The sequence below is a fragment of the Nestor notabilis genome, unplaced genomic scaffold (genome assembly GCF_000696875.1).
Source record: "Nestor notabilis isolate BGI_N333 unplaced genomic scaffold, ASM69687v1 scaffold3408, whole genome shotgun sequence".
Taxonomy (NCBI): domain Eukaryota; kingdom Metazoa; phylum Chordata; class Aves; order Psittaciformes; family Psittacidae; genus Nestor; species Nestor notabilis.
In genome coordinates, this window is record NW_009938651.1 from 1 (window position 1) to 12,730 (window position 12,730).

The 12,730-nt window shown below is 52.7% G+C and overlaps 1 protein-coding gene across 1 annotated transcript in view; it reads left to right on the plus strand.

Annotated features, from left to right (window-relative positions):
- Window positions 1–1,915: 1,915 nt before the first annotated feature.
- The window catches only part of RHPN1 (rhophilin, Rho GTPase binding protein 1), a gene marked incomplete at its 5' end in the record, with an annotated part of 15,445 nt that continues 4,630 nt past the window's right edge, over window positions 1,916–12,730 (plus strand). Inside the window, 8 exons of the mRNA XM_010019438.1 lie at window positions 1,916–2,044; window positions 5,774–5,849; window positions 6,225–6,302; window positions 7,785–7,909; window positions 8,203–8,369; window positions 8,876–9,063; window positions 9,229–9,385; window positions 11,278–11,397. Coding sequence (XP_010017740.1) covers window positions 1,916–2,044; window positions 5,774–5,849; window positions 6,225–6,302; window positions 7,785–7,909; window positions 8,203–8,369; window positions 8,876–9,063; window positions 9,229–9,385; window positions 11,278–11,397 — 1,040 coding nt within the window. The remainder of the gene's footprint in view (window positions 2,045–5,773; window positions 5,850–6,224; window positions 6,303–7,784; window positions 7,910–8,202; window positions 8,370–8,875; window positions 9,064–9,228; window positions 9,386–11,277; window positions 11,398–12,730) is intronic.

Genomic DNA, 12,730 nt, shown 5'->3' on the forward strand with positions numbered 1-12,730 from the left:
ATGATCTCAAGGTCCTTTCCATCCCAAACCACTCTATGAAATGCTGAAGGCTGTTAAAATGGAAGTGGCCCCAGAGGTACTTGGACCTGCTGTGCTTTTGCTTGGTTTAGAATAAAACAAATGCAATGATCTTGAGGAAACCCCAGTAAAGAGTGAGGGGAGGACCAGCATCTTCCAACCAGCAGAGCTGCTTCTACTGCCATGAGGCAGGTCAGGGCAAGGCCCCTGAAGGATCTATCCACAAAGAAAGCAAGTCAAAGGCACCAATGTTCTGCAAAAGCTGGAGGAAAGCAGAGCTTGTGCATGTGGTGTTTTTCCTGGAGCCTGGTGTGGTTTAGCACAAGCAGCCAGAGCCCCTTTGAGCTGAGGACTGCACCCTGTCAGCCCTGGCTTATCTCTCCCCACTTTCCTTTGGAGCAGATAAGAAAGGTGTAATCAGCCTGGGAGCAGGCAGCTGAAATCAGTCCTTGGTGTTTACATCTCCTGATGTGCACAAGTGGGGAAGGGAGGGCAGGGTCCAGCTCTGCTAATGAGTGAGTACAGCCAGCCTCTTCTCATACGGAAGGGTTGTTTGCACCCAAAAGCAAGTTTTTCCTCCTCAAACCTGACATAAACCCCTTCTATTTGATGTGGGTGAGCACCTTGAGAGCTCATAGCCAAAGCTGGAGCTGTGCTGGAGGTGGGAATGTGGATGGGCGAGGGGAAGGTTGCTCTAGGGTGGAAAGAGTAGGTTCTTCCCCTGCGCTGGGCACTGTGAGGCTGCACCTTGGATCCTGGGTTCAGCTCTGGGCCCCTCACTGCAAGAGAGACATTGAGGTGCTGGAGCGGGGCCAGAGAAGGGCACCGGAGCTGGAGCAGGGCCTGGAGTACAAGTGTGATGGGGAAGGGCTGAGGGACCTGGGGGGTTTAGTGTGGAGAAGAGAAGGCTCAGGGGGGACCTGATCGCTCTCTGCAACTGCCTGATAGGAGGATGGAGCCAGGAGGGGCCTGGTCTCTGCTCCCAAGGAACAAGGGATGGGACAAGAGGAAGCGGCCTCAAGCTGCCCCAGGGCAGGTTTAGCTGGAGCTGAGGAACAATTCCCTGCCCAGAGGGTGCTCAGGCATTGGAACAGGCTGCCCAGGGCAGGGCTGGAGGCACCGTCCCTGCAAGTGTTCACAGCCCGTGTAGCCGAGGCCTCAGTGCCAGGGGTTAGTGGTGGCCTTGGCAGGGCTGGGGTGAAGGTTGGTCTGGATGAGCTGAAAGGTGTTTTCCAACCCAGCTGATTCGGTTGATTCATTCGAGCAGGGTGCACCACTGTAAGGAATTCTCCTTGGCCTCAGCCTCCACAGCACAGGGGTCTGGATGTTCTGGCTTCCATGGTCCCAAAAAGCTGAGAGAGTTGGGGTTATTTAGCCTGGGAAAGAGAAGGCTCTGGGGAGACCTTCTTGTGGCCTCTCATTACTTAAAAGGGAATGATAAGAAAGATGGAGACAGACTTTTTAGCAGGGCCTGTAGTGACAGGACAGGAGGTGATGGGTTTACACTGAAAGAGGGGAGATTCAGACTAGATGGAAGCAATTCTTTATGCTGATGGTGGTGTGACACTGGCACAGGGTGCCCAGAGGAGCTGTAGCTGCCCCATCCCTGGCAGTGTTCAAGGCCAGCTTGGACACAGGGGCTTGGAGCAACCTGCTCTAGTGGAAGGTGTCCCTGCCCGTGGCAGGGGTTGAAGCTGGAGGAGCTTTAAGGTCCCTTCAACCCAACCAGTCTGGGATCATATGCAGAGCAAGAGGTTCTTCAGGGAGGTTTGGATGGATGCATATAGTATTGCACCACTGGATAACTTAACCTCTATTTATCAGTGCAACCAAACACTGGTAAATAGAGGCACTGATGAAATGGGGGAGGTCTGATCCCCGTTGTGTTGTCTTGCAGGGCCACCAGTAACCACAAGGTCAAAGAGACGGTCGCCCTGGAGCTGAGCTATGTGAACTCTAACCTGCAGCTGCTGAAGGAGGAGCTGGAGGAGCTGAACAGCAGCGTGGATGTGTACCAGAATGACAGGTACAGAGCTCATGGTGTGGAAAGAGCAGCTGCCTCAGTTGGGACTGTATTAGTACTATTGGTAGTAGTTGGTTTTTGCTTTTCCTGGGAGCAGGTGAGCATCTTTCTTGTACTTATTTTTCTGCCTCCCTGCTCTGCAAAGGTTTGGCCCTCTGGCAAGGACCACAAAGTGGTGGCTGGAGAACAGGGGAGGTCTTGGGTATGGGGCTGGAAACAGTTTTTTATCCTGGGAATATCATTTATAGAGCTGTAAGGGGAGCAGACTCACAGAGCTGCTAACAGGTACTTAGGTGTTTGGGGATGGAGGATGCACAGAACCATACAACAGGCTGGGTTGGAAAGGACCTTAAGATCATCCAGTTCCAACCCCCTGCCATGGGCAGGGGCACCCCCCACTCGACCATGTCACCCAAGGCTCTGTCCAACCTGGCCTTGAACACTGCCAGGGATGGAGCATTCACCATTAAATCCCCTGGACACTGGTGTCCCAAAGCAGGAGGAATAGGTTAGAAACAACCATCTCTACTTGCATCATCCCCTTTCCTGAGAATCCCACCAGAGCATGAGGTTTTTCCACCATGTGAAATAGGGTTTTTAGCAGGAGAAACTCCAAGTGTAGATGCTCAGGTGCCCAACCTCCTGCTCTGGCTGCTCCTAGAGCAGATTATTCACTGATGTCTTTTCTCTTCGAGCTTAGTTTTCTGTCATTCTGATTTAGACCTTTGTTACTGGAGATGTTCTGCCACCTTGCTACACAGACCCAGCATCAGCCCTGGGCTTGACTCACCACAGCATTAAGCCTACCACGCTCACCAGCAGCAAAGCAACGTGCCAGGACAGCTCAGCAGCACCGTTGTGCTGGATGAGGGAAGCAGAAACCCCTGAGGCAGAGCAGCCCAGGGATGCTAAAGCACTGTGGGAGCTGTTGCTGCTCCTTCCCTTCCTGAGGTGGATGGTGTTTGACAGCACCAAGCTGAGTGCTGTGAGGGGCAACACCTGAGGGATGCCACCAGGAGGGACCTGGGCACGCTTAGAAGTGGGGCCATATCAAGCTCATGAGGTTCAATAAGGCCAAGTGCAAGGTTCTGCAGCTGGGTTGGGGCAATCCCAAACACAAATATAGGCTTGGGGATGAAGGGATTGAGAGCAGCCCTGAGGAGAAGGACTTGGGGGTATTGGTGGATGGAGAGCTGGAGACGATTTGGCAATGTGTGTTTGCAGCCCAGAAACCAGCCGTGTCCTGGGCTGCAGCAGCAGCAGGTCAAGGGAGGGAGGGGATTCTGCCCCTGTACTTCACTCCCATGAGACCCCCCTGGAGCACTGCATTCAGCTCTGGGGCCCTGGCACGAGACAGACATGGATGTGTTGGAGCAGGTCCAGAAGAGAGACATGGAACTGGTGAGAGGGCCGGAGCAGCTCTGCTCTGGAGCTGGGTTGGGGCAGCTGGAGAAGAGAAGGCTCCTGAAGGGGACACCTTGGAGTAGCCTTTCAATGCTTAAAGGGGGCTTATAAGAAAGATGGGGACAAATGTTTTAGTAGGCCCTACTGAATGTTTAGTAGATGTTGCAATAGGACAAAGAATCGTGGTTTTAAACTGATAGGGGCCAGATTCAGACTAGCTGGAGGACATTTTTCACAATGAGGGTGGTGAAACACTGGTGCAGAGAGGTGGTGGCTGCCCCATCCCTGGAGACAATCAAGGTGAGGTTGAATGAGGCTCTAAGCAACCTGATCCAGTTGAATGTCCCTGCTCATTGCAGGGGGGTTGGACTAGATGAGCTCTGAAGGTCCCTTCCAGCCCCAAGCAGTCTATGGTTCTATGACTTTATGTCCATCCACGTGCTTTTCCCAGTGCTTGGTCCTCCTCAGGGGAGGATGGTTGTGCTCCTGGGGACAGAGAGAGGTGCAAAGCACCAGTGACTCCATCCTGCAGGTTGCTGCAATAACATTACATGTAGGACCAGGATGACCTGGGTGCTATTCCCTATGGGGAATAAAGCCAAGGGAGCCCCATATGTCCACCACCCTTGGGTGTTTGTACAGTCAGAGGGTCTGCAGCCTCTGAATGGGACCCTGTTGATCCTCGTTTTTCTGTGCTAGAAGCAGGGATGCAACGTCTCCTGTGGTGCATGCATCCTGCTCAAGTTCTTCCTTTCAGGGCTCAGCTTTTCCAACCTGCTGCTGCTTTGCCCTGCTTTAGAAAGAAAACAGCAACAGCAGCAACCCCAAAACCCTGCCCAGGCCAAACAAACACCCCTTTGTTTGCTGCAGGCATTGGATTCGAGCGGAAATCTTGGTAAGGAACAAACAATAATGGCTTTGCTGCACTAATTACAGCTTTTGAAGCTGTTTGTTCAGTAGGAAGAGATGAGAATGTGGGTGCAGCCTCCCTGCCCTGCTCCCCTGGTTTCTGCAGCTTTCTTTCCCTCTTTCCTTCCTGGAGTAATGAGTGATGTGCTAAGAAGTTATCAGCAGTTTCTGGAGGGAAGGAGAAGGGGTTGTTGTGCAAATCGGGATTGGGAAGGGCTTGATCCTGCCTCACCCAGCTCCCATCTCACCCTGTGCCAACCTTTCTTGTCTCTTTAAATCAGGCCAAGTGGCCAAGGCTGCAGTAACGTGGCCCAGTGACAGGGTCGGGGACACCTCTGAGGGATTATATGGGTATCAGGAAAACCTTCTGAGGAGCCAGTCTGAGCTGCAGGTACCACATTCTCTATCTCTGTGTGGAGAAATCAGATGATAGGCCCAGTTTTGAGGCTCTTGTAGTGGTAGGTCAAGGGGTGATGGGTTCAAACTGAAACAGGGGAAATTCAGGTTGGAGATAAGGCAGAAGCTCTTCCCTGTGAGGGTGCTGAGGCGCTGGCACAGGGTGCCCAGAGGAGCTGTGGCTGCCCCATCCCTGGCAGTGTTCAAGGCCAGGTTGGGCACAGGGGCTTGGAACAACTTGGTCCAGCGTGAAGCATCCCTGCCCACAGCAGCGGGATGGAACTGGATGATCTTCAGGTCCTTTCCAACCCAAACTCTTCTATGATTCTTTCCAGGGCTGTAACTTGCCTGCTCTGTCTCTGCTGCTTGCACACACCATTTCTTTACCTCTTGGCAGCAGAAAATCAAGATAGCTGCTGAATCCCCCATCGAATGGTCCTTCCTGGCTGTGACTCTGCTTTGCTTCTGCCTTAGTGCTGCACAACTGCCCTGTTTTCATGCTCAAACACAAACCACTCCCCAACTGGGTGTTCCCAAAGTCCTCGTCACCTTCAGGGTTTTACAATAGCAAATGGTCTCTGTGATAAGAGCTATTAATAGACAGCTTCTTTTAATAGAGGTAGAAAATGTCAATATCAGGCACAGGGCTGCAGCCTGAGCAGGTCTTTATCAGCACCAAAGCCCAGATTAGCACACAGGAGTGGGTGACTCCATGACCTGTGCCTGGTTCCCAAGGTATTAAAGCAGCTTCGTGGCTGGAGCTGATTTTGTGGCTGTTACCTTTGGTATGAAGAGAAAAGGAGAAGCTGGAGGAATGAGGGTGATGGTTTCAGTTTCTTTTCTCCTCTTGTGCTACTGGTTCCATTGGGAAGAGCATCTTTCTGCTGTGCAGAATTGAGTCCTCTTCTAGTTTTAGCACAACCTCAAGGCAAAGAACTGCTTTATTTTAGTCCCTGGCCCTATTTTAGGGTCTCTCCAAAGCTGTTTAAACCAACCTCCAAATAGGTTGTTTTCTTCTTCCAGTGAGTCCATCAGTGTCCCCATGATCCCTTTGGGCCTGAAGGAGACGAAGGAGCTGGATTTGCTGGTACCACTGAAGGTGAGCATCAGGGTTTCACACACTTGGTGTAATGGAAGATGATGGAGGGGAATGACTATGCACATGTTTCTGCACATGGGTATGGTTGGGTGCTGTAGAGGAGATGCTGCAGCAGCTCCAAACCAGTTTTATCTTGGAACAGCTGCCAAAAAACAAGTTTATGTGGAGGAGCTGGACTTAGAACATGGGAAAAGTGGGAGGTGAGGGTCTGGAGATGCTGAAGTCCAAAAGGTAGGCAGGGGAGGAGATGCTTTTCCCTCGTGGGGAGGGCTGGCAAGTTGCTTATGCAGAATAGCCCAAAGTCACTCTTTAAGTCATGCAAAGCTGTTTTGAAGGCTGACTCAAGGTTTTCTCTCCTCTTGTTTACCCATCCAGGATTTCATCAGTGAACACTATGGAGCAGAGGGCATCTTGTTTGAGAAAGAAATCAAAGAGTTCATGGAGCTGAGACAGGTTGGTGTCTCTGCAGTTACAAAGTCTTGCTTTGGCTTGTCCAGAAACCCTCCTTGAAGGTGCCACGTTTTGCTTCAAGGGTCCCCTCATCCTCTTTCCAAAGTGCATCCTTATCCTTGTGCCTTGGGGTGCAGGATTCCCACACTACAGCACCAGTACTCATTTGTGACTATTAGTTCACCCCCAGTAAGGCTAAATCACTGTTCTCTCCCCAGTTAGCATCTGGAGAAGGGGAAATGCAAAGCAATGCAGTAAGGGTAGATTTTCTCCTCTCCTATGTAACAGCTCTCATAAGTAACTTCATGTTTTGCCTTAGATCTGGGAGACTGGAAAGAAAGAGACTGGATCAAACCTTTGTGAAAAGGCCTGATCCTGCTTTTCAGCCTATAGGAGAGGAGCCTTGCAAAGCCAGAAGATGGGAAAAGGCTCATGGTTAAAATGAGTGTTAGGAGAGCTCTGACCCTCCTCCCCATGCCAGTCTGCTCAAGGGTTTTATTAAAAGCATAAATCATGTTACTTCCATAGCATTTGTTTCATGAGACTTCCACAGAATCATAGAATGGTTTGGGTTGGAAGGGACCTTAAAGATCATCCAGTTCCAATCCCACTTAGTATGAGTTTCTCTTTACAATAATACTCCCAGCCTGGTTTAGATGAGCATCACCTCCAGCACAGCTCCCAGGCTGCTGGCTCCAGGTTTGGGTGCCCCAGCACCTAACTGTTGCCTCCCCTTTCCCATAGCTGAGTCTTTCCTATTGCTGCACAGCATCTCATCTGGCATTTCCCCCTGCACTGGGCACTGTGAGGCTGCACCTCGGATCCTGGGTTCAGTTCTGGTCCCTCACTGCAAGAGAGACATTGAGGTGCTGGAGCGGGGCCAGAGAAGGGCACCGGAGCTGGAGCAAGGCCTGGAGCACAAGTGTGATGGGGAAGGGCTGAGGGACCTGGGGGGTTTAGTGTGGAGAAGAGAAGGCTCAGGGGGGACCTGATCGCTCTCTGCAACTGCCTGACAGGAGGATGGAGCCAGGAGGGGGCTGGTCTCTGCGCCCAAGGAACAAGGGATGGGACAAGAGGAACCAGCCTCAAGCTGCCCCAGGGCAGGTTCAGATGGGCCTGATGAACAATTCCTTGCCCAGAGGGTGCTCAGGCATCGGAACAGGCTGCCCAGGGCAGGGCTGGAGTCACCGTCCCTGGAGGTGTTTAAAGGACATGTAGCCGAGGCCTCAGTGCCAGGGGTTAGTGGTGGCCTTGGCAGGCCTGGGAATGGTTGGACTGGATGAGCTTAAAGGTCTTTTCCACCTGGCTGATTCTGTTGATCTAATCCTATTGATCATATTGATCTGATCCGTTTGATCTAATAACTCAGGTGGAGTTTTTCCCCTCCCTGTGCTGACCAGGATGGGCAGCTCCATAAACCCATCATTTCCCTCCTGTTTTCCCCCTTTCCCTTCCACCCTCATGTCTCCTTTCCCATCCCCGCAGGCGATGCGCACCCCGAGCCGCAACGAAGCCGGGCTCGAGCTCTTGATGGAGTATTACAACCAGCTCTACTTCCTCGACAGCCGTTTCTTCCCTCCCACCAAAAGCCTGGGTGTCTTCTTCCACTGGTTGGTGCAGCTTTCCCCATCCCACTTGGGACACTGTGAGTGGGGAGGGAGTCAGGACCAAGTCTCCACGGTGGGGATGCTGCCTTGGCAGCAAAGCCAGGGCTGGTGGACACAGGGAGGTGGCTTTGCTGTTGCCCTGGGTGGGTTGATTAGGGGAGGTAGGGGAGAGAATTCACCCTATGGGGATGAGCCATGATGGGAACAGTGGCTTCAAGCCCACAAAGAGCACTGAAAACCCTTGAGGCTCCTTCTCCATCTCTGTAGTAATGGGCATGCACCTCTTCCTTCCCCAGGTATGACTCCCTGACAGGGGTCCCATCTCAGCAGCGGGCACTGGCCTTCGAGAAGGGCAGTGTCCTCTTCAACATTGGAGCTCTGCACACCCAGATTGGAGCACGGCAGGACCGTGCATCCCTGCCAGGGCTCAACCAGGCCATTGATGCCTTTCAGAAGGCAGCAGGTACGTGGGTTTCCCCCTTCCCTGTCTCCCTGAGGGCAGCATTTCCTTAAGGTGGGAATAATCCACACACATGCAAAGAAGGATGGGGACAGAGCATCTCCAAGGGATCATAAATCAAGTGCAAGTCAGTACCATGCTGCTTCTGTGAGTGATGAAGAGGAGATGGGATGACCCAAGAGCCACCCAAAGGGCTCTCTCTTGCCATACAGCAGTAGGGATATTCCAGCTTGGGAGAGGACAGATGCTGATCTGACTGCAAGCAGCTGGGGGTAAAAGGGACCCAGCAACTGTGGTTACCCAGGGCTTTGGAGAAGAAAGGTATGGGCACAGGGATGGTTTAGATAGCAAGGGAGGGATCCCCCATCTTTTTACCCACTGGTTATAGTGAGATGTTTGATGATTGCTGGCTCTTCTCCTGTGCTGCTGGTGGGCAAACCTTTGTGGTCCAATAGCCTAACCTCCTGCTTACAAGCCCAGTGGCTACCAGGAACTTCTCCTTTGTGCAGGTGCCTTTAACTACTTGAAGGAAAACTTCTCCAATGCTCCCAGCCTGGATATGAGCGCTGCCTCCCTCAACATGCTGGTGCGGCTGATGGTCGCCCAGGTCCAGGAGTGTGTCTTTGAGAAGATGACCTTGCTGCGTGCCCAGCACGACTTCCTCACACAGCTCCAGCTCGCCCAGGAGGCAGCAAGGGTGAGCCCCGTGGGGAGGAGGGGACTTGGTGGGTCTCTTACCTTCCTTCTGCGCTCCTTCAGCCATCACAGAACCCACCAGGAGTGGACAGCCTGTGTCGCTGTCTGCTGTTGAATGTCCTACAACTCAACCCATGGCTTAGCTTTGTCTCTTGACACCCCACAGGTAGCAGATGTCTACTCGCTGGTTCACCAGACGATGACCCAGGCCCACGTGAAGGATTATGTTCCCTTCTCTTGGACCACCATGGTCCATGTCAAGTCGGAGCATTTCAAAGCCCTCTCCCACTACTTCGCTGCCATTGCCCTCTGCGACTGCCCTGGTGAGTGTTACAGCTCAGAGGCAGCTGCCTGATCAGCCAAGTGCTGGCTCCATGTGGTAGCCTCTCGTTTAGGAGGAGGGATTGCAAATAAAGAGGTGGAGACATGCACAGGTTAGATGGATACAAACCCAGAAGGTTTTGGGATGCTCTGAGCTGTGGATCTTGCTCATTGCCTCAGGGATTCATGCCCAAGTCAGGCTTCCCCCATACTTCTGGTTTGCACAATGCTTGCCAAGTCCTTCTAAAAATGTGAGTAAAAAGGTGCTGTAGGGATGTCATTTGCTGTCTCCTTTGGACTGGGCGGGTAAATAGGGGGTCAGCTACCTGCTGACCATGCTTGTGCCTATATACTTGGCTGGGTATCCTCTGAGACACCAGATCTTTGTGGCAGGACAGTTGAGGGCTTCAGGAATGATAATGAACCCAAAGGGACCTTGAATTCAATGCCTGGCTGCTCTGAGAATCCCAGGGTGGTGGGTGCTGGCAGCAGGGTATCCATGGCTGTGCTGGAGCCAGGCTGATGTGGCTCCATGGAGCCAGCTGGAGCATGGATGTAAGATACAACCCATAATCTCCATCTTCACCATCACCAACACGCATACAAGCAGTTTTGGGGCAGGCAGAGGATCTGGGGGCAGGCAGCTGATGCACACTGTGACCTGTGGAGCTGACCCATCACTTGGTGGGATGGCAGAGGCCAGGCTGGAGGCTTCCTGGGGGATGGCTGCTGAAAGCAGAGCTGTGCCAGTGCTGGTGAGAGCTGCCAGACTGTCCCTGCATCCTCCCCCAGTCCAAAGCCTGCCCAAAATCTTGCTGCAGGGCTTGTGCCATGTGGGTGTTGCAGAAGCAGGATTGAGCTGTTGGGGCAGAGATGGGAGACAGTGGGGTGCAGCTTCAAGACAGACACGGCAGAGGATGGTGATGGAGCTGGGTTTGATAGGGGGTTACAGGGCAAACCTCTCCCCTAACATTTGGAGGCTCCTGGTACCCTTAATGCTGAGGGAAACACAAATCTGATAGGGATGCAGAATTTGGGTGTCTGGGGATTGCTTATTGCTGCATCCAGAGCAACGACGTTGAGCTCTCAGCTGCTTCCTCACTGCCTCTCCCTGACCCCCTGTTCAGAACAACAGATCTTTAGCTCCTGTAACCAGCTGGCAAGAAACTCCTTCAGCTGCAGTTGAATCCCGCAGGGATGCTGCACAGTTCCCAGCCTGCTGGATGCCAATGCCAGGGTGCTCCCCAGCCCTTGTGTTCTTCTATTTGGACCAGCAAATCCATAAAGCTCCCTGGGAACCTTCTGATGGCACTTTGTGCCCTGGGAAGGAGGCTGCCATCCAACCCAGAGCTCCCTGTGAGCCAAAGGGGATTAGGAACAGCTTTGGCTGGAAAAGGACACATACAGAGCCCAGTGTGATGCTCAGAGCTCTGAGTCCATCTCAGGTTCTCCACTGAAGGACCCCTTTGGTTGCACTGCAAGTTCTGTGCCCATGCAGGGGTCTCAGGCACAGCAAGGAGGGCTCAGCTCCCAGATTGCACTTTCATCTCCTCTGCTCTTGTGCTTTAGTTGTTTTCTTCATGTCACTAACCCCCAGGAGGGGAAAACCCAGGGCTCTTCATTTCCAATCCTGCTTCCCAACTGGAGCAAAGAAGGGAAGGAGGCAAAAGAACCAGCTACTTGTGCTATGCCTTGAACGTGTTGTCCCTCTCCCCATCAGTGATGATGTGGTTGTTTCAGGCTGTGGCTGGGTGAGAGGAAGCTGCTGCTGAAGTTAGTGGGGCCATGTGGATGTGGCTTTCTTGTCCCTTTGTCCCCACAGCCATGAGGATCTGGGTGGTCAAACAGTACCTTGAGCTCCCTAAACCCACCCCCTCCCATTTGTTTCACACAGTGCCATCTGATGCTGAACTGCCAGAGCAGGAGAAGGCTTTTATCCAGTTCCATGTCACCATGCCAGAGGGACCATCACTCCGTGTCCTGCTGCAGGACCCTGAGGAGAGGAGGAAGCTGGGTGAGCACATCAGTGGGGGCAAAGCCCCCAGTTCTTGCAAGGAGACCTCAATGCATGGGCAGTGAGCCCCATAGTAACCCTGTTCATGGAGGCATGGTCTTCCTGAAGGTGTGTGCTGAGCTGTTAACGGGTGTTTCTCCATGCAAATACATTGTTTTGGGAGCTTTCTTTGGGAAGAGTCTCTCCTGGGAAGGCAGGAAAGCACCATGGATCTCTATTAGGATGCTGAGGACCAACTCGCATTGCTTGCACCAACTTGTCCAGCCAAATTTAACAGCACAACCTCAGGCACCAAGATGTTCTAAGCAAGGTAACATCACCCAATGCAGGGTGGAGAAATCCACAGGGACACAGAGCTCCTGGAAGCTCCTTGCTGCTGACTTGGCTTGATAACAAGAAGACACAGCAGATGCCAGGGGGTGGCTTTTTTAGCTGCATCAAAAGGTTTAGGAGACAAAAACTTCCTCCCATGTGGATTTTCAGCTTGAAGGGGAAAAACCAGAGTGTTACTTATTCAGCTCAAGTCATGTTTTGGCAGCTCCTCCCCAAGGAGGCTGCAAGGAGAGCAGAGCTCAGCGCCCTGGTTTTGGGGTGTCATCTCCTCATTGCCTCCCCCATGAGCTGCCTCCTGGTGCTCTTTGCACTCATTGTACATGTGTGAAAGGAGACAGGTCCCACCAGGAAGGAATTTGTCATGTCACAAGCCCCAGCAAAGTTCTCTTGGCTGCTTGGCCAGATTTCACTGCTGGGGGTGGGAGGTGAAGGAGAGACTCCTTAAAACCCAAACCCAGAGTGTTATGATAACACCACCCCAACACCTTCAGCTGCTGTCATCTGGTGTCATAGAATCACAGACTGGTTTGTGTTGGAAGGGACCTTAAAGCTCCTCCAGCTCCAACCCTGCCACAGGCAGGGACCCCTTCCACTAGAGCAGGTTGCTCCAAGCCCCTGTGTCCAACCTGGCCTTGGACACTGCCAGGGATGGGGCAGCCACAGCTTCTCCGGGCACCCTGTGCCAGCGCCTCAGCACCCTCACAGGGAAAAGCTTCTGCCTTAGATCCAACCTGAACTTCCCCTGTTTCACCCCTTGTCCCATCACTCTAGTCCCTGATGAAGGTCCCTCTCCAGCATCCTTGTAGCCCCCTTCAGACACTGGAGGCTGCTCTGAGGTCTCCACACAGCTCCAAGCTCTGCCTGTGCTCTTCCTTGGGGGAATGGGCTCTGTTCACCGTCTCCTGGTGCAAAATGAACGTGCAGACACCAGTCTCAGCTGTGGTTTTGGTTTATAGTAAAGGAAGAAGCTTGTGGCAATAAAATCATCTCCCTGGAAGGG